Source organism: Engystomops pustulosus, chromosome 4, assembly GCF_040894005.1.
Source record: "Engystomops pustulosus chromosome 4, aEngPut4.maternal, whole genome shotgun sequence".
Classification (NCBI taxonomy): Eukaryota; Metazoa; Chordata; class Amphibia; order Anura; family Leptodactylidae; genus Engystomops; species Engystomops pustulosus.
The window spans coordinates 214,630,969-214,654,695 of NC_092414.1; the positions used below are offsets into that span (position 1 = coordinate 214,630,969).

The following is a 23,727-nucleotide window of genomic DNA, read 5'->3' on the forward strand; positions in this document are numbered from 1 at the left end:
GTGGGAGGAGTAATCAGGACTCTCACTGTCAATCACCTTGTGTGGGAGGGGTAATCAGGACTCTCACTGTCAATCACTGTGTGTGGGAGGGGTAATCAGGACTCACTGTCAATCACTGAGTGTGGGAGGGGTAATCAGGACTCTCACTGTCAATCACTGTGTGTGGGAGGAGTAATCAGGACTCTCACTGTCAATCACCTTGTGTGGGAGGGGTAATCAGGACTCTCACTGTCAATCACTGTGTGTGGGAGGGGTAATCAGGACTCTCACTGTCAATCACTGAGTGTGGGAGGGGTAATCTGGACTCTCCCTGTCAATCACTGAGTGTGGGAGGAGTAATCAGGACTCTCACTGTCAATCACTGTGTGTGGGAGGGGTAATCAGGACTCTCACTGTCAATCACTGAGTGTGGGAGGGGTAATCAGGACTCTCACTGTCAATCACTGTGTGTGGGAGGGGTAATCAGGACTCTCACTGTCAATCACTGAGTGTGGGAGGGGTAATCTGGACTCTCCCTGTCAATCACTGAGTGTGGGAGGAGTAATCAGGACTCTCACTGTCAATCACTGTGTGTGGGAGGGGTAATCAGGACTCTCACTGTCAATCACTGAGTGTGGGAGGAGTAATCAGGACTCTCACTGTTAATCACTGAATGTGGGAGGGGTAATCAGGACTCTCACTGTCAATCACTGTGTGTGGGAGGGGTAATCAGGACTCTCACTGTCAATCACTGAGTGTGGGGTCTAAGCTCATCTTATATTGCTGGTACGGGGGGAGATCCTGCGCCATGATCTTCTTGCCAGGTGCATTGATCTCCTATGATTGGTCGTCTTCTGATTACAGTGCAGTTCCCTTACATCCCACTAGATGTCAGCACGGTGATGGAGACACAAGGGCTGCAGTGACATCACAGGGGCTTCCGCTTCAGTCCTAATACAGCGATGAAGATGATGATCTCTGTGAAGGCCGGTAGTGCACTGCGGAGAGAGAACAAAGCAGAATTGGGGGGGGGGACACAGACCATCAGATAAGCCCCCCAGTAACATCCCCCCAAACAGAACAACAAGGTTGTAGAAAGGAGAGAGGACCGAATGTAGATGGCAAGTACATTGAGCACATGATGGAACTAGAGGGTCCCAGGGACCATAGCACCAATGCTGGAATTAGGGGGCACAGGGACTAGGACACCGGTGCAAGAACTAGAGGGTCCCAGGGACCATAGCACCAATGCTGGAATTAGGGGGCACAGGGACTAGGACACCAGTGCAAGAACTAGAGGGTCCCAGGGACTGGGGCATCAATGCTGAAACTAGGGGGCACAGCGACTGGTGACCCCCCGGGAGCCTGAGAATGAGCTGCTCCGGGAGCTGCGCTCAATACCAGGACCACTACATTGTCAGAGAGTAAGAGGGGGAGTCACAAGTGGAACCTCGCAGCTATTACCCCCAAACCCCGCTTTGTACCTGCAGAAGCCAAAGATATACCAGTAGGAGGCGCACTCCCACTTCTGGGTCACAAACAAGGACAGGCTGACCGATGCCGAGCAGTGAGCCGCCAGGGCTGAGACCGCAGAGTTAAGGAAGACAGCAGGGGGCGCCAGGGGGGAGCACTTACCTGCAGAATGCAAATATCCACCAGTACACGGCACACGTCCGGCCCTCAAACAGGTAGAAAAGTAGGGCCACGCTGGCGCTGGAGTGGGCCCCGATGGCTGGGAAGGGGTTATGGACAAACAATGCGCCTCATAAGAGAAGAGCGCCCCCTACTGACAGGAATAACTGCAAAGCCTCCCCGGCCAGTAGAGGGCAACGTGACACTGGTCTATAGACAATGCAGTGTATACAGAATCATGGAGGCTGCCTGACACACTGTCACAGCACCTCAGTAATGCTATATACTAGTGACCCCAGCTCCCAGCATAGCACTGTCCTGATAAGAACCTTCCTGCAGGGGGCGCCTTCCTGGAATGTGGTGACATCACACAGGTATGATGTCACACTCCAGGGATGTCACACTCCAGGGATCTCCAGGTCAGGGGAGACACAGTGATCCCCACTAGGAGGCGAGGGAGGGGCCGCTCATATCAAGGATTAGGGTGAGGGGCACAGATCCTCGGGGGCGGGGATGTCTGCATGGAATGATGATTGGTAGGGATAATAGAGGCTAACGAGGGCTCTGCTTTTTGTTTTCTGATATAAATCACACGGAGGAGGAATAATGTCTGGGATGTACTGGGATACACTGGGATGTACTGGGATGTACTGGGATACACTGGGATATACTGGGATGTACTGGGATATACTGGGATATACTGGGATACACTGGGATATACTGGGATGTACTGGGATATACTGGGATATACTGGGATATACTGGGATGTACTGGGATATACTGGGATATACTGGGATACACTGGGATATACTGGGATGTACTGGGATATACTGGGATGTACTGGGATATACTGGGATACACTGGATGTACTGGGATGTACTGGGATGTACTGGGATACACTGGGATACACTGGGATGTACTGGGATATACTGGGATGTACTGGGATATACTGGGATGTACTGGGATACACGGGGATGCACTGGGATGTACTGGGATGTACTGGGATACACTGGGATGTACTGGGATATACTGGGATACACTGGGATATACTGGGATATACTGGGATGTACTGGGATGTACTGGGATACACTGGGATACACTGGGATATACTGGGATATACTGGGATGTACTGGGATGTACTGGGATGTACTGGGATACACTGGGATGTACTGGGATGTACTGGGATACACTGGGATACACTGGGATGTACTGGGATATACTGGGATACACTGGGATGTACAGGGATACACTGGGATGTACTGGGATACACTGGGATGTACTGGGATACACTGGGATGTACTGGGATACACTGGGATGTACTGGGATACACTGGGATGTACTGGGATGTACTAAGATACACTGGGATATACTGGGATACACTGGGATACACTAGGATACACTGGGATGTACTGGGATACACTGGGATACACTAGGATACACTGGGAAACACTGGGAAACACTGGGATATACTGGGATACACTGGGATATACTGGGATACACTGGGATACACTGGATGTACTGGGATATACTGGGATACACTGGGATGTACAGGGATACACTGGGATACACTGGGATGTACTGGGATACACTGGGATGTACTGGGATACACTGGGATGTACTGGGATGTACTGGGATATACTGGGATGTACAGGGATACACTGGGATGTACTGGGATGTACTGGGATATACTGGGATACACTGGGATACACTGGGATGTACTGGGATATACTGGGATACACTGGGATGTACTGGGATGTACTGGGATGTACTGGGATGTACTGGGATGTACTGGGATACACTGGGATACACTGGGATGTACTGGGATGTACTGGGATACACTGGGATGTACTGGGATGTACTGGGATGTACTGGGATACACTGGGATACACTGGGATGTACTGGGATATACTGGGATGTACTGGGATATACTGGGATGTACTGGGATACACTGGGATATACTGGGATACACTGGGATATACTGGGATATACTGGGATGTACTGGGATACACTGGGATACACTGGGATACACTGGGATACACTGGGATGTACTGGGATGTACTGGGATGTACTGGGATAAACTGGGATATACTGGGATGTACTGGGATATACTGGGATATACTGGGATGTACTGGGATATACTGGGATATACTGGGATGTACTGGGATGTACTGGGATACACTGGGATGTACTGGGATACACTGGGATGTACTGGGATGTACTGGGATACACTGGGATGTACTGGGATATACTGGGATACACTGGGATACACTGGGATATACTGGGATACACTGGGATATACTGGGATATACTGGGATGTACTGGGATACACTGGGATACACTGGGATACACTGGGATACACTGGGATGTACTGGGATACACTGGGATACACTGGGATGTACTGGGATATACTGGGATGTACTGGGATATACTGGGATATACTGGGATGTACTGGGATATACTGGGATATACTGGGATGTACTGGGATATACTGGGATATACTGGGATGTACTGGGATGTACTGGGATACACTGGGATGTACTGGGATACACTGGGATGTACTGGGATGTACTGGGATACACTGGGATGTACTGGGATATACTGGGATACACTGGGATACACTGGGATACACTGGGATGTACTGGGATATACTGGGATACACTGGGATGTACAGGGATACACTGGGATGTACTGGGATACACTGGGATGTACTGGGATACACTGGGATGTACTGGGATACACTGGGATGTACTGGGATACACTGGGATGTACTGGGATACACTAGGATACACTGGGATGTACTGGGATGTACTGGGATACACTGGGATACACTAGGATACACTGGGAAACACTGGGAAACACTGGGATATACTGGGATACACTGGGATATACTGGGATACACTGGGATACACTGGATGTACTGGGATATACTGGGATACACTGGGATGTACAGGGATACACTGGGATGTACTGGGATACACTGGGATGTACTGGGATACACTGGGATGTACTGGGATACACTGGGATGTACTGGGATGTACTGGGATATACTGGGATGTACAGGGATACACTGGGATGTACTGGGATGTACTGGGATATACTGGGATACACTGGGATACACTGGGATGTACTGGGATATACTGGGATACACTGGGATGTACAGGGATACACTGGGATGTACTGGGATACACTGGGATGTACTGGGATACACTGGGATGTACTGGGATACACTGGGATGTACTGGGATACACTGGGATGTACTGGGATACACTGGGATACACTGGGATATACTGGGATACACTGGGATACACTAGGATACACTGGGATGTACTGGGATACACTGGGATACACTGGGATACACTAGGATACACTGGGAAACACTGGGAAACACTGGGATATACTGGGATACACTGGGATATACTGGGATGTACTGGGATACACTGGGATGTACTGGGATATACTGGGATGTACTGGGATGGACTGGGATGGACTGGGATGGACTGGGATGGACTGGGATACACTGGGATACACTGGGATGTACTGGGATACACTGGGATATACTGGGATACACTGGGATACACTGGGATGTACTGGGATACACTGGGATGTACTGGGATACACTGGGATGTACTGGGATACACTGGGATGTACTGGGATATACTGGGATGTACTGGGATACACTGGGATGTACTGGGATACACTGGGATGTACTGGGATGTACTGGGATATACTGGGATACACTGGGATACACTGGATGTACTGGGATACACTGGGATGTACTGGGATACACTGGGATATACTGGGATGTACTGGGATATACTGGGATGTACTGGGATACACTGGGATGTACTGGGATACACTGGGATGTACTGGGATGTACTGGGATATACTGGGATACACTGGGATACACTGGGATGTACTGGGATACACTGGGATGTACTGGGATACACTGGGATACACTGGGATACACTGGGATACACTGGGATGTACTGGGATGTACTGGGATGTACTGGGATACACTGGGATACACTGGGATGTACTGGGATGTACTGGGAAACACTGGGATGTAATAGGATACACTGGGATGTACTAGGATACACTGCTGGGATACACTGGGATGTACTGGGATGTACTGGGATGTACTGGGATGGATTGGGATGGATTGGGATACACTGGGATGTACTGGGATACACTGGGATATACTGGGATGTACTGGGATACACTGGGATGTACTGGGATACACTGGGATGTACTGGGATGTACTGGGATACACTGGGATGTACTGGGATACACTGGGATGTACTGGGATACACTGGGATATACTGGGATGTACTGGGATACACTGGGATGTACTGGGATGTACTGGGATATACTGGGATACACTGGGATGTACTGGGATACACTGGGATGTACTGGGATACACTGGGATGTACTGGGATGTACTGGGAAACACTGGGATGTAATAGGATACACTGGGATGTACTAGGATACACTGCTGGGATACACTGGGATGTACTGGGATGTACTGGGATGTACTGGGATGGATTGGGATGGATTGGGATACACTGGGATATACTGGGATGTACTGGGATACACTGGGATGTACTGGGATACACTGGGATGTACTGGGATACACTGGGATGTACTGGGATACACTGGGATATACTGGGATACACTGGGATGTACTGGGATACACTGGGATACACTGGGATACACTGGGATACACTGGGATGTACTGGGATGTACTGGGATGTACTGGGATACACTGGGATGTACTGGGATACACTGGGATGTACTGGGATACACTGGGATGTACTGGGATACACTGGGATGTACTGGGATACACTGGGATGTACTGGGATACACTGGGATGTACTGGGATGTACTGGGATACACTGGGATGTACTGGGATACACTGAGATGTACTGGGATACACTGAGATGTACTGGGATACACTGGGATGTACTGGGATACACTGGGATGTACTGGGATACACTGGGATGTACTGGGATACACTGGGATGTACTGGGATACACTGGGATACACTGGGATGTACTGGGATACACTGGGATGTACTGGGATACACCGGGATGTACTGGGATACACCGGGATGTACTGGGATACACTGGGATGTACTGGGATACACTGGGATGTACTGGGATACACTGGGATGTACTGGGATGTACTGGGAAACACTGGGATGTACTGGGATGTACTGGGAAACACTGGGATGTAATAGGATACACTGGGATGTACTAGGATACACTGCTGGGATACACTGGGATGTACTGGGATGTACTGGGATGTACTGGGATGGATTGGGATACACTGGGATGTACTGGGATACACTGGGATATACTGGGATGTACTGGGATGTACTGGGATACACTGGGATGTACTGGGATACACTGGGATGTACTGGGATACACTGGGATACACTGGGATGTACTGGGATACACTGGGATGTACTGGGATACACTGGGATGTACTGGGATACACTGGGATGTACTGGGATACACTGGGATGTACTGGGATACACTGGGATGTACTGGGATGTACTGGGATACACTGGGATGTACTTGGATGTACTGGGATACACTGGGATATACTGGGATGTACTGGGATACACTGGGATATACTGGGATGTACTGGGATACACTGGGATACAATGGATGTACTGGGATACACTGGGATGTACTGGGATGTACTGGGATACACTGGGATGTACTGGGATACACTGGGATATACTGGGATACACTGGGATACAATGGATGTACTGGGATACACTGGGATGTACTGGGATGTACTGGGATACACTGGGATGTACTGGGATACACTGGGATGTACTGGGATACACTGGGATGTACTGGGATACACTGGGATGTACTGGGATACACTGGGATGTAATGGGATACACTGGGATATACTGGGATACACTGGGATGTACTGGGATACACTGGGATGTACTGGGATATACTGGGATACACTGGGATGCACTGGGATATACTGGGATGTACTGGGATATACTGGGATGTACTGGGATGTACTGGGATACACTGGGATATACTGGGATACACTGGGATATACTGGGATGTACTGGGATACACTGGGATACACTGGGATATACTGGGATACACTGGGATATACTGGGATGTACTGGGATACACTGGGATATACTGGGATACACTGGGATATACTGGGATGTACTGGGATACACTGGGATATACTGGGATGTACTGGGATACACTGGGATGTACTGGGATGTACTGGGATACACTGGGATGTACTGGGATACACTGGGATACACTGGGATGTACTGGGATACACTGGGATGTACTGGGATACACTGGGATGTACTGGGATGTACTGGGATACACTGGGATACACTGGGATACACTGGGATATACTGGGATGTACTGGGATACACTGGGATATACTGGGATGTACTGGGATACACTGGATGTACTGGGATACACTGGGATGTACTGGGATACAATGGGATGTACTGGGATACACTGGGATGTACTGGGATACACTGGGATGTACTGGGATACACTGGGATGTACTGGGATACACTGGGATACACTGGGATATACTGGGATACACTGGATGTACTGGGATACACTGGGATGTACTGGGATACACTGGGATCTACTGGGATACACTGGATGTACTGGGATACACTGGGATGTACTGGGATACAGTGGGATGCACTGGGATACACGGGATGTACTGGGATACAGTGGGATGTACTGGGATACACTGGGATGCACTGGGATATACTGGGATGTACTGGGATACACTGGGATGTACTGGGATGTACTGGGATACACTGGGATGTACTGGGATACACTGGGATACACTGGGATGTACTGGGATACACTGGGATGTACTGGGATGTACTGGGATACACTGGGATGTACTGGGATGTACTGGGATACACTGGGATATACTGGGATGTACTGGGATACACTGGGATACAATGGATGTACTGGGATACACTGGGATGTACTGGGATACAATGGGATGTACAGGGATACACTGGGATGTACTGGGATACACTGGGATGTACTGGGATGTACTGGGATGTACTGGGATGTACTGGGATGTACTGGGATGTACTGGGATGTACTGGGATACACTGGGATACACTGGGATGTACTGGGATACACTGGGATCTACTGGGATACACTGGGATGTACTGGGATACAGTGGGATGCACAGGGATACACTGAGATACACTGGGATATACTGGGATACAGTGGGATGCACAGGGATACACTGGATGTACTGGGATATACTGGGATGTACTGGGATACACTGGGATGTAATGGGATACACTGGGATATACTGGGATACACTGGGATGTACTGGGATACACTGGGATGTACTGGGATATACTGGGATACACTGGGATGCACTGGGATATACTGGGATGTACTGGGATGTACTGGGATGTACTGGGATATACTGGGATGTACTGGGATACACTGGGATGTACTGGGATGTACTGGGATACACTGGGATGTACTGGGATACAGTGGGATGCACAGGGATACACTGGGATGTACTGGGATACAGTGGGATGTACTGGGATACACTGGGATGTACTGGGATACACTGGGATGTACTGGGATACACTGGGATGCACTGGGATACACTGGATGTACTGGGATACACCGGGATGTTATGGGATAAACTGGGATGTACTGGGATACACTGGGATGTACTGGGATACACTGGGATGCACTGGGATACACTGGATGTACTGGGATACACCGGGATGTTATGGGATAAACTGGGATGTACTGGGATACACTGGGATGTACTGGTATACACTGGGATGTACTGGGATACACCGGGATGTTATGGGATAAACTGGGATGTTATTGGGATGTACTGGGATACACTGGGATATACTAGGATGTACTGGGATACACTGGGATACAATGGATGTACTGGGATACACTGGGATGTTATGGGATACACTGGGATATACTGGGATACACTGGGATGTACTGGGATATACTGGGATATACTGGGATGTACTGGGATACACTGGGATATACTGGGATACACTGGGATGTACTGGGATACACTGGGATGTACTGGGATACACTGGGATATACTGGGATACACTGGGATATACTGGGATGTACTGGGATACACTGGGATGTACTGGGATACACTGGGATGTACTGGGATGTACTGGGATACACTGGGATGTACTGGGATGTACTGGGATACACTGGGATACACTGGGATATACTGGGATGTACTGGGATACACTGGGATACACTGGGATATACTGGGATGTACTGGGATACACTGGGATATACTGGGATGTACTGGGATACACTGGGATGTAATGGGATACACTGGGATATACTGGGATACACTGGGATGTACTGGGATACACTGGGATGTACTGGGATATACTGGGATACACTGGGATGCACTGGGATATACTGGGATGTACTGGGATGTACTGGGATGTACTGGGATATACTGGGATGTACTGGGATACACTGGGATGTACTGGGATACACTGGGATGTACTGGGATACACTGGGATATACTGGGATACACTGGGATATACTGGGATGTACTGGGATACACTGGGATATACTGGGATACACTGGGATATACTGGGATGTACTGGGATACACTGGGATATACTGGGATACACTGGGATATACTGGGATGTACTGGGATACACTGGGATGTACTGGGATGTACTGGGATACACTGGGATGTACTGGGATACACTGGGATGTACTGGGATACACTGGGATGTACTGGGATACACTGGGATGTACTGGGATGTACTGGGATACACTGGGATACACTGGGATATACTGGGATACACTGGGATACACTGGGATACACTGGGATGTACTGGGATACACTGGGATGTACTGGGATACACTGGGATGTACTGGGATACACTGGGATGTACTGGGATACACTGGGATGTACTGGGATACACTGGGATATACTGGGATACACTGGATGTACTGGGATACACTGGGATCTACTGGGATACACTGGGATCTACTGGGATACACTGGGATGTACTGGGATACACTGGGGTGTACTGGGATACACTGGGATGTACTGGGATACACTGGGATGTACTGGGATACACTGGGATGTACTGGGATACAGTGGGATGTACTGGGATACACTGGGATGCACTGGGATATACTGGGATGTACTGGGATACACTGGGATGTACTGGGATGTACTGGGATACACTGGGATACACTGGGATGTACTGGGATACACTGGGATACACTGGGATGTACTGGGATACACTGGGATGTACTGGGATACACTGGGATACAATGGATGTACTGGGATACACTGGGATGTACTGGGATACAATGGGATGTACTGGGATACACTGGGATGTACTGGGATGTACTGGGATGTACTGGGATGTACTGGGATACACTGGGATCTACTGGGATACACTGGGATCTACTGGGATACAGTGGGATGCACAGGGATACACTGGGATGTACTGGGATACACTGGGATGTACTGGGATACACTGGGATGTACTGGGATGTACTGGGATACACTGGGATGTACTGGGATACACTGGGATGTACTGGGATACACTGGGATGTACTGGGATACACTGGGATGTACTGGGATGTACTGGGATACACTGGGATATACTGGGATGTACTGGGATACACTGGGATATACTGGGATGTACTGGGATACACCGGGATGTAATGGGATACACTGGGATATACTGGGATACACTGGGATGTACTGGGATACACTGGGATGTACTGGGATACACTGGGATGTACTGGGATATACTGGGATACACTGGGATGCACTGGGATATACTGGGATGTACTGGGATGTACTGGGATATACTGGGATGTACTGGGATACACTGGGATGTACTGGGATGTACTGGGATACACTGGGATGTACTGGGATACACTGGGATATACTGGGATGTACTGGGATACACTGGGATATACTGGGATACACTGGGATATACTGGGATGTACTGGGATACACTGGGATATACTGGGATACACTGGGATATACTGGGATGTACTGGGATGTACTGGGATACACTGGGATGTACTGGGATACACTGGGATATACTGGGATGTACTGGGATGTACTGGGATACACTGGGATATACTGGGATGTACTGGGATACACTGGGATGTACTGGGATACACTGGGATGTACTGGGATACACTGGGATGTACTGGGATACACTGGGATGTACTGGGATACACTGGGATACACTGGGATATACTGGGATGTACTGGGATACACTGGGATATACTGGGATGTACTGGGATACACTGGGATACAATGGATGTACTGGGATACACTGGGATGTACTGGGATACAATGGGATGTACTGGGATACACTGGGATGTACTGGGATACACTGGGATGTACTGGGATACACTGGGATGTACTGGGATACACTGGGATCTACTGGGATACACTGGATGTACTGGGATACACTGGGATGTACTGGGATACAGTGGGATGTACTGGGATACACTGGGATGCACTGGGATATACTGGGATGTACTGGGATACACTGGGATGTACTGGGATACACTGGGATACACTGGGATGTACTGGGATGTACTGGGATACACTGGGATGTACTGGGATACAATGGATGTATTGGGATACACTGGGATGTACTGGGATACAATGGGATGTACTGGGATACACTGGGATGTACTGGGATGTACTGGGATGTACTGGGATACACTGGGATACACTGGGATGTACTGGGATGTACTGGGATACACTGGGATGTACTGGGATACAGTGGGATGCACAGGGATACACTGGGATGTACTGGGATACACTGGGATGCACTGGGATACACTGGATGTACTGGGATACACCGGGATGTTATGGGATAAACTGGGATGTTATGGGATACACTGGGATGTACTGGGATGTACTGGGATACAATGGGATGTACTGGGATACACTGGGATGTACTAGGATACACTGGGATACACTGGGATGTACTGGGATGTACTGGGATGTACTGGGATACAGTGGGATGTACTGGAATACAGTGGGATACACTGGGATGTACTGGGATACACTGGATGTACTGGGATACACCGGGATGTTATGGGATAAACTGGGATGTTATGGGATACACTGGGATGTACTGGGATGTACTGGGATACAATGGGATGTACTGGGATACACTGGGATGTACTGGGATACACTGGGATACACTGGGATACACTGGGATGTACTGGGATGTACTGGGATACAGTGGGATGTACTGGGATACAGTGGGATACAGTGGGATGTACTGGGATACACTGGGATGTACTGGGATGTACTGGGATACACTGGGATACACTGGGATGTACTGGGATGTACTGGGATACACTAAGATGTACTGGGATACACTGGGATACACTGGGATGTACTGGGATTTACTGGGATACACTGGGATGTACTGGGATGCACTGGGATACACGGGATGTACTGGGATACAGTGGGATGTACTGGGATACACTGGGATGTACTGGGATACAATGGGATGTACTGGGATGTACTGGGATACACTGGGATGTACTGGGATGTACTGGGATGTACTGGGATACACTGGATGTACTGGGATACACTGGGATACACTGGGATGTACTGGGATACACGGGATGTACTGGGATGTACTGGGATACAGTGGGATGTACTGGGATACAGTGGGATGTACTGGGATACAGTGGGATACACTGGGATGTACTGGGATACACTGGGATGTACTGGGATACACTGGGATACACTGGGATACACTGAGATGTACTGGGATACACTGGGATACACTGGGATGTACTGGGATGTACTGGGATACACTGGATGTACTGGGATACACTGGGATGTACTGGGATGTACTGGGATACACTGGATGTACTGGGATACACCGGGATGTTATGGGATACACTGGGATGTACTGGGATACACTGGGATACACCGGGATGTTATGGGATACACCGGGATGTTATGGGATACACTGGGATGTACTGGGATGTACTGGGATACAATGGGATGTACTGGGATACACTGGGATGTACTGGGATACACTGGGATGTACTGGGATGTACTGGGATACACTGGGATACACTGGGATACACTGAGATGTACTGGGATACACTGGTATGTACTGGGATATACTGGATGTACTGGGATACACGGGGATGCACTGGGATGTACTGGGATACACGGGGATGCACTGGGATACACTGGGATGTTATGGGATACACTGGGATGTACTGGGATACACTGGGATGTACTGGGATACACGGGGATGCACTGGGATACACGGGGATGCACTGGGATACACTGGGATGTTATGGGATACACTGGGATGTACTGGGATACACTGGGATGTACTGGGATACACTGGGGTGTACTGGGATACACTGGGATGTACTGGGATACACTGGGATGTACTGGGATACACTGGGATGTACTGGGATATACTGGGATATACTGGGATGTACTGGGATACACTGGGATGTACTGGGATGTACTGGGATGTACTGGGATACACTGGGATGTACTGGGATGTACTGGGATGTACTGGGATACACTGGGATGTACTGGGATACACTGGGATACACTGGGATGTACTGGGATACACTGGGATGTACTGGGATATACTGGGATACACTGGGATATACTGGGATGTACTGGGATACACTGGGATGTACTGGGATACACTGGGATGTACTGGGATACACTGGGATGTACTGGGATATACTGGGATACACTGGGATATACTGGGATGTACTGGGATATACTGGGATGTACTGGGATATACTGGGATACACTGGGATGCACTGGGATATACTGGGATACACTGGGATGCACTGGGATATACTGGGATGTACTGGGATGTGCTGGGATATACTGGGATGTACTGGGATACACTGGGATGTACTGGGATGTACTGGGATACACTGGGATGTACTGGGATACACTGGGATATACTGGGATACACTGGGATATACTGGGATGTACTGGGATACACTGGGATATACTGGGATACACTGGGATATACTGGGATGTACTGGGATACACTGGGATATACTGGGATACACTGGGATATACTGGGATGTACTGGGATACACTGGGATGTACTGGGATGTACTGGGATACACTGGGATGTACTGGGATACACTGGGATGTACTGGGATACACTGGGATGTACTGGGATGTACTGGGATACACTGGGATGTACTGGGATACACTGGGATACACTGGGATATACTGGGATACACTGGGATACACTGGGATACACTGGGATGTACTGGGATACAATGGGATGTACTGGGATACACTGGGATGTACTGGGATACACTGGGATGTACTGGGATACACTGGGATGTACTGGGATACACTGGGATATACTGGGATACACTGGATGTACTGGGATACACTGGGATCTACTGGGATACACTGGGATGTACTGGGATACACTGGGATGTACTGGGATACACTGGGGTGTACTGGGATACACTGGGGTGTACTGGGATACACTGGGATGTACTGGGATACACTGGGATGTACTGGGATACACTGGGATGTACTGGGATACAGTGGGATGTACTGGGATACACTGGGATGCACTGGGATATACTGGGATGTACTGGGATACACTGGGATGTACTGGGATGTACTGGGATACACTGGGATACACTGGGATGTACTGGGATACACTGGGATACACTGGGATGTACTGGGATACACTGGGATGTACTGGGATACACTGGGATACAATGGATGTACTGGGATACACTGGGATGTACTGGGATACAATGGGATGTACTGGGATACACTGGGATGTACTGGGATGTACTGGGATGTACTGGGATACACTGGGATGTACTGGGATGTACTGGGATACACTGGGATCTACTGGGATACACTGGGATGTACTGGGATACAGTGGGATGCACAGGGATACACTGGGATGTACTGGGATACACTGGGATGTACTGGGATACACTGGGATGTACTGGGATGTACTGGGATACACTGGGATGTACTGGGATACACTGGGATGTACTGGGATACACTGGGATGTACTGGGATACACTGGGATACACTGGGATATACTGGGATGTACTGGGATACACTGGGATACAATGGATGTACTGGGATACACTGGGATGTACTGGGATACACTGGGATGTACTGGGATACACTGGGATGTACTGGGATACACTGGGATACACTGGGATACACTGGGATATACTGGGATGTACTGGGATACACTGGGATATACTGGGATGTACTGGGATACACTGGGATACAATGGATGTACTGGGATACACTGGGATGTACTGGGATACAATGGGATGTACTGGGATACACTGGGATGTACTGGGATACACTGGGATGTACTGGGATACACTGGGATCTACTGGGATACACTGGATGTACTGGGATACACTGGGATGTACTGGGATACAGTGGGATGTACTGGGATACACTGGGATGCACTGGGATATACTGGGATGTACTGGGATACACTGGGATGTACTGGGATACACTGGGATACACTGGGATGTACTGGGATGTACTGGGATACACTGGGATGTACTGGGATACACTGGGATACAATGGATGTACTGGGATACACTGGGATGTACTGGGATACAATGGGATGTACTGGGATACACTGGGATGTACTGGGATGTACTGGGATGTACTGGGATACACTGGGATACACTGGGATGTACTGGGATGTACTGGGATACACTGGGATCTACTGGGATACACTGGGATGTACTGGGATACAGTGGGATGCACAGGGATACACTGGGATGTACTGGGATACACTGGGATGCACTGGGATACACTGGATGTACTGGGATACACCGGGATGTTATGGGATAAACTGGGATGTTATGGGATACACTGGGATGTACTGGGATGTACTGGGATACAATGGGATGTACTGGGATACACTGGGATGTACTGGGATACACTGGGATACACTGGGATGTACTGGGATGTACTGGGATGTACTGGGATACAGTGGGATGTACTGGGATACAGTGGGATACACTGGGATGTAGTGGGATACACTGGGATGTACTGGGATACACTGGGATGTACTGGGATACACTGGGATACACTGGATGTACTGGGATACACCGGGATGTTATGGGATAAACTGGGATGTTATGGGATACACTGGGATGTACTGGGATGTACTGGGATACAATGGGATGTACTGGGATACACTGGGATGTACTGGGATACACTGGGATACACTGGGATACACTGGGATGTACTGGGATGTACTGGGATGTACTGGGATACAGTGGGATGTACTGGGATACAGTGGGATGTACTGGGATACACTGGGATGTACTGGGATGTACTGGGATACACTGGGATACACTGGGATGTACTGGGATGTACTGGGATACACTAAGATGTACTGGGATACACTGGGATACACTGGGATGTACTGGGATTTACTGGGATACACTGGGATGTACTGGGATGCACTGGGATACACGGGATGTACTGGGATACAGTGGGATGTACTGGGATACACTGGGATGTACTGGGATACAATGGGATGTACTGGGATGTACTGGGATGTACTGGGATACACTGGGATGTACTGGGATGTACTGGGATGTACTGGGATACACTGGATGTACTGGGATACACTGGGATACACTGGGATGTACTGGGATACACGGGATGTACTGGGATGTACTGGGATACAGTGGGATGTACTGGGATACAGTGGGATGTACTGGGATACAGTGGGATACACTGGGATGTACTGGGATACACTGGGATGTACTGGGATACACTGGGATACACTGGGATACACTGAGATGTACTGGGATACACTGGGATACACTGGGATGTACTGGGATGTACTGGGATACACTGGATGTACTGGGATACACTGGGATGTACTGGGATGTACTGGGATACACTGGATGTACTGGGATACACCGGGATGTTATGGGATACACTGGGATGTACTGGGATACACTGGGATACACCGGGATGTTATGGGATACACCGGGATGTTATGGGATACACTGGGATGTACTGGGATGTACTGGGATACAATGGGATGTACTGGGATACACTGGGATGTACTGGGATACACTGGGATGTACTGGGATGTACTGGGATACACTGGGATACACTGGGATACACTGAGATGTACTGGGATACACTGGTATGTACTGGGATATACTGGATGTACTGGGATACACGGGGATGCACTGGGATGTACTGGGATACACGGGGATGCACTGGGATACACTGGGATGTTATGGGATACACTGGGATGTACTGGGATACACTGGGATGTACTGGGATACACGGGGATGCACTGGGATACACGGGGATGCACTGGGATACACTGGGATGTTATGGGATACACTGGGATGTACTGGGATACACTGGGATGTACTGGGATACACTGGGGTGTACTGGGATACACTGGGATGTACTGGGATACACTGGGATGTACTGGGATACACTGGGATGTACTGGGATATACTGGGATATACTGGGATGTACTGGGATGTACTGGGATGTACTGGGATGTACTGGGATACACTGGGATGTACTGGGATGTACTGGGATGTACTGGGATACACTGGGATGTACTGGGATACACTGGGATACACTGGGATGTACTGGGATACACTGGGATGTACTGGGATATACTGGGATACACTGGGATATACTGGGATGTACTGGGATACACTGGGATGTACTGGGATACACTGGGATGTACTGGGATACACTGGGATGTACTGGGATATACTGGGATACACTGGGATATACTGGGATGTACTGGGATATACTGGAAGGATACACAGGACGCTCTGCGTGTTGTTGAACATGGAAACTCCGGAGAAGAATCCGGCAAACTCAATCACAAACATTCCCAACGTCACCGAGAGCGCAACGATCAACCTGCAGAGAAAAGAGAGCGTTATATGGGGGAGGGGAAGACTCATGGCTCCTCCTCCTGTATAACCCTGCAGGGGGAGGGGCAGACTCATGGCTCCTCCTCCTGTATCACCCTGCAGAGGGCGGACCAGACTCATAGCTCCTTCTTCTGTCTGTGTCACCCTGCAGGGGGAGGGGCAGACTCATGGCTCCTCCTCCTGTATCGCCCTGTAGAAGGAGGTGCAGACTCATGGCTCCTCCTCCTGTATCGCCCTGTAGAAGGAGGTGCAGACTCATGGCTCCTCCTCCTGTATCGCCCTGTAGAAGGATGTGCAGACTCATGGCTCCTCCTCCTGTATCGCCCTGTAGAAGGAGGTGCAGACTCATGGCTCCTCCTCCTGTATCGCCCTGTAGAAGGAGGTGCAGACTCATGGCTCCTCCTCCTGTATCGCCCTGTAGAAGGAGGTGCAGACCCATGGCTCCTCCTGTATCGCCCTGTAGAAGGAGGTGCAGACTGATAGCCCCTCCTCCTGTATCGTCCTGCAGAAGGAGGTGCAGACTCATGGCTCCTCCTCCTGTATCGTCCTGCAGAAGGAGGTGCAGACTCATGGCTCCTCCTCCTGTATCACCCTGTAGAAGGAGGTGCAGACTCATGGCTCCTCCTCCTGTATCGCCCTGTTGAAGGAGGTGCAGACTCATGGCCCCTCCTCCTGTATCGCCCTGTAGAAGGAGGTGCAGACTCATGGCTCCTCCTCCTGTATCGCCCTGTAGAAGGAGGTGCAGACTCATAGCCCCTCCTCCTGTATCGCCCTGTAGAAGGAGGTGCAGACTTATGGCTCCTCCTCCTGTATCGCCCTGTAGAAGGAGGTGCAGACTCATGGCTCCTCCTCCTGCATCGCCCTGTAGAAGGAGGTGCAGACTCATGGCCCCTCCTCCTGTATCGCCCTGTAGAAGGAGGTGCAGACTCATGGCTCCTCCTCCTGTATCGCCCTGTAGAAGGAGGTGCAGACTCATGGCTCCTCCTCCTGTATCGCCCTGTAGAAGGAGGTGCAGACTCATAGCCCCTCCTCCTGTATCGCCCTGTAGAAGGAGGTGCAGACTTATGGCTCCTCCTCCTGTATTGCCCTGTAGAAGGAGGTGCAGACTCATGGCTCCTCCTCCTGTATCGCCCTGTAGAAGGAGGTGCAGACTCATGGCTCCTCCTCCTGTATCGCCCTGTAGAAGGAGGTGCAGACTCATGGCTCCTCCTCCTGTATCGCCCTGTAGAAGGAGGTGCAGACTCATAGCTCCTCCTCCTGTATCACCCTGTAGAAGGAGGTGCAGACTCATGGCCCCTCCTCCTGTATCGCCCTGTAGAAGGAGGTGCAGACTCATGGCTCCTCCTCCTGTATCGCCCTGTAGAAGGAGGTGCAGACTCATAGCTCCTCCTCCTGTATCACCCTGTATCACCCTGTAGAAGGAGGTGCAGACTCATGGCCCCTCCTGTATCGCCCTGTAGAAGGAGGTGCAGACTCATGGCCCCTCCTCCTGTATCGCCCTATAGAAGGAGGTGCAGACTCATGGCTCTTCTTGTATCGCCCTGTAGAAGGAGGTGCAGACTCATAGCTCCTCCTCCTGTATCGTCCTGTAGAAGGAGGTGCAGACTCATGGCTCCTCCTCCTGTATCGCCCTGTAGAAGGAGGTGCAGACTCATGGCTCCTCCTCCTGTATCGCCCTGTAGAAGGAGGTGCAGACTCATAGCTCCTCTTCCTGTATCACCCTGTATCACCCTGTAGAAGGAGGTGCAGACTCATGGCCCCTCCTGTATCGCCCTGTAGAAGGAGGTGCAGACTCATGGCCCCTCCTCCTGTATCGCCCTGTAGAAGGATGTGCAGACTCATGGCTCCTCCTCCTGTATCGCCCTGTAGAAGGAGGTGCAGACTCATGGCTCCTCCTCCTGTATCGCCCTGTAGAAGGAGGTGCAGACTCATGGCTCCTCCTCCTGTATCGCCCTGTAGAAGGAGGTGCAGACCCATGGCTCCTCCTGTATCGCCCTGTAGAAGGAGGTGCAGACTGATAGCCCCTCCTCCTGTATCGTCCTGCAGAAGGAGGTGCAGACTCATGGCTCCTCCTCCTGTATCGTCCTGCAGAAGGAGGTGCAGACTCATGGCTCCTCCTCCTGTATCACCCTGTAGAAGGAGGTGCAGACTCATGGCTCCTCCTCCTGTATCGCCCTGTTGAAGGAGGTGCAGACTCATGGCCCCTCCTCCTGTATCGCCCTGTAGAAGGAGGTGCAGACTCATGGCTCCTCCTCCTGTATCGCCCTGTAGAAGGAGGTGCAGACTCATAGCCCCTCCTCCTGTATCGCCCTGTAGAAGGAGGTGCAGACTTATGGCTCCTCCTCCTGTATCGCCCTGTAGAAGGAGGTGCAGACTCATGGCTCCTCCTCCTGCATCGCCCTGTAGAAGGAGGTGCAGACTCATGGCCCCTCCTCCTGTATCGCCCTGTAGAAGGAGGTGCAGACTCATGGCTCCTCCTCCTGTATCGCCCTGTAGAAGGAGGTGCAGACTCATGGCTCCTCCTCCTGTATCGCCCTGTAGAAGGAGGTGCAGACTCATAGCCCCTCCTCCTGTATCGCCCTGTAGAAGGAGGTGCAGACTTATGGCTCCTCCTCCTGTATTGCCCTGTAGAAGGAGGTGCAGACTCATGGCTCCTCCTCCTGTATCGCCCTGTAGAAGGAGGTGCAGACTCATGGCTCCTCCTCCTGTATCGCCCTGTAGAAGGAGGTGCAGACTCATGGCTCCTCCTCCTGTATCGCCCTGTAGAAGGAGGTGCAGACTCATAGCTCCTCCTCCTGTATCACCCTGTAGAAGGAGGTGCAGACTCATGGCCCCTCCTCCTGTATCGCCCTGTAGAAGGAGGTGCAGACTCATGGCTCCTCCTCCTGTATCGCCCTGTAGAAGGAGGTGCAGACTCATAGCTCCTCCTCCTGTATCACCCTGTATCACCCTGTAGAAGGAGGTGCAGACTCATGGCCCCTCCTGTATCGCCCTGTAGAAGGAGGTGCAGACTCATGGCCCCTCCTCCTGTATCGCCCTATAGAAGGAGGTGCAGACTCATGGCTCTTCTTGTATCGCCCTGTAGAAGGAGGTGCAGACTCATAGCTCCTCCTCCTGTATCGTCCTCTAGAAGGAGGTGCAGACTCATGGCTCCTCCTCCTGTATCGCCCTGTAGAAGGAGGTGCAGACTCATAGCCCCTCCTCCTGTATCGCCCTGTAGAAGGAGGTGCAGACTCATAGCCCCTCCTCCTGTATCGCCCTGTAGAAGGAGGTGCAGACTCATGGCCCCTCCTCCTGTATCGCCCTGCAGAAGGAGGTGCAGACTCATAGCTCCTCCTCCTGTATCGCCCTGTAGAAGGAGGTGCAGACTCATAGCTCCTCCTCCTCCTGTATCGCCCTGTAGAAGGAGGTGCAGACTCATAGCTCCTCCTCCTCCTGTATAGTCCTGTAGAAGGAGGTGCAGACTCATAGCTCCTCCTCCTCCTGTATCGTCCTGCAGAAGGAGGTGCAGACTCATGGCTCCTCCCCCTGTATCACCCTGTAGAAGGAGGTGCAGACTCATGGCTCCTCCTCCTGTATCACCCTGTAGAAGGAGGTGCAGACTCATGGCTCCTCCTCCTGTATCGTCCTGTAGAAGGAGGTGCAGACTCATGGCTCCTCCTCCTGCAGAAGGAGGTGCAGACTCATAGTTCCTTCCCCTGTATCGCCCTGTAGAAGGAGGTGCAGACTCATGGCTCCTCCTCCTGTATCGCCCTGTAGAAGGAGGTGCAGACTCATAGCTTCTCCTCCTGTATCACCCTGTAGAAGGAGGTGCAGACTCATGGCTCCTCCTCCTCCTGTATCACCCTGTAGAAGGAGGTGCAGACTCATAGTTCCTTCCCCTGTATCGCCCTGTAGAAGGAGGTGCAGACTCATGGCTCCTCCTCCTGTATCACCCTGTAGAAGGAGGTGCAGACTCATGGCTCCTCCTCCTGTATCGCCCTGTAGAAGGAGGTGCAGACTCATAGCTTCTCCTCCTGTATCACCCTGTAGAAGGAGGTGCAGACTCATGGCTCCTCCTCCTCCTGTATCACCCTGTAGCAGGAGGGGCATGTGGTACTTACTCAGTATCGGCAGCGCTGTACTGGTCCTGTGTATACTGTGCAGGGAGACAGGCCAGGACATTGTTCTCCTGGGGAGGTAGATAATTACAGGTGACACATATATATATATACTCCCAGAATGTATAAATATTGGGGCTCCCGGGAGTCCAGCTCCCCCCAGCCCTCGGTGCCTCTTACCCGTGACCAGAAGATGGTGATGACGATGACGAGGTGCGCTGTCAGCGTCAGGAAGCGAGCGGGGACCAGACTGCTGATGGCGGCCATGATACCTGCAACACGGAGAGGGTAATACACAGCGATCCTGTCACTTACTATCTCTGAAGATCATAGAATCAACATGGCAAACGACAACTTGTCTCTACTACAAGGGGGTGGAGCTTAGACTACCTGGCTTCCTATTACAGCGCCCCCTAAAGCCATAGATGCGTGAAATAAGTCGGTGAGTAAGTGCTACGACTAGAATCTGCCTTGATTTGTAAACAAAAACTAACTGTCTGGAATCTGCAGGTGAGGGTTCGTTTCAATGTGTCGGTGTGAGGTACATGGCGAAATCTGTGTCATAAGGAGAGATTTTGGCTTCAACAGCAACAAATGCTTTACAGCTGCTGCAAAACTACAACTCCCAGCATGGCCAGACAGCCGGCGCCTGTGCGAGCATGCTGGGAGTTGTAGTCTTTACAACAGATGAAAGGTGAGAAGTTAGAAACAAATGAGCTAAACCTTCCATGATGGAGTATGACGTCCTGACAGGACCCCCGGATATATATAATATTATATAATATACATCTGTTATTATTATGACATGCTCCACCATTACCTGCTCTCAGGCCGCGCTGTTTCCCGCGTTGCTAAGGCAAAACCTCGCCGCCGTTGCTGGGGGGAGGGGCCGACAAGTCGCGCGAGAATCCACCTACCGCGTCACCACCAATCAGAGTGCAGGAAACTTCTCTGACGTCACCAAAAGGCCGGAGAACTTTTTTGTTAGTCTCCTCCACGGC

The 23,727-nt window shown here is 50.6% G+C and overlaps 1 protein-coding gene across 2 annotated transcripts; it reads right to left on the reverse strand.

The window, feature by feature from the left end:
- Window positions 1–119: 119 nt before the first annotated feature.
- On the reverse strand, window positions 120–23,634 carry TMEM107 (transmembrane protein 107). Of its 2 annotated transcripts, none has more exons than XM_072149904.1 (6): window positions 23,547–23,634; window positions 22,907–22,998; window positions 22,730–22,797; window positions 18,512–18,612; window positions 1,464–1,560; window positions 120–977 (listed from the first exon to the last, which is right to left on the reverse strand). In XM_072149904.1, the coding sequence occupies exons 2-6, from the start codon at window positions 22,991–22,993 to the stop codon at window positions 908–910; spliced, it is 423 nt and encodes a 140-aa protein (XP_072006005.1). In that variant the 5' UTR covers window positions 22,994–22,998; window positions 23,547–23,634; the 3' UTR covers window positions 120–907. The 2 variants fall into 2 exon arrangements, with proteins under 2 accessions (XP_072006005.1, XP_072006004.1); XM_072149903.1 differs by lacking the exon at window positions 1,464–1,560 and adding an exon at window positions 1,615–1,711.
- Window positions 23,635–23,727: the final 93 nt, after the last annotated feature.

Coding starts and splice junctions, on each gene's coding strand:
- TMEM107 (XM_072149904.1), bottom strand. CDS start 22,993: ATGGCCGCCATCAGCAGTCTGGTCCCCGCTCGCTTCCTGACGCTGACA. Junction 22,798..22,906: donor TCACCATCTTCTGGTCACGG/GTAAGAGGCACC, acceptor CTACCTCCCCAG/GAGAACAATGTCCTGGCCTG. Junction 978..1,463: donor TATATCTTTGGCTTCTGCAG/GTACAAAGCGGG, acceptor CTCTCTCCGCAG/TGCACTACCGGCCTTCACAG.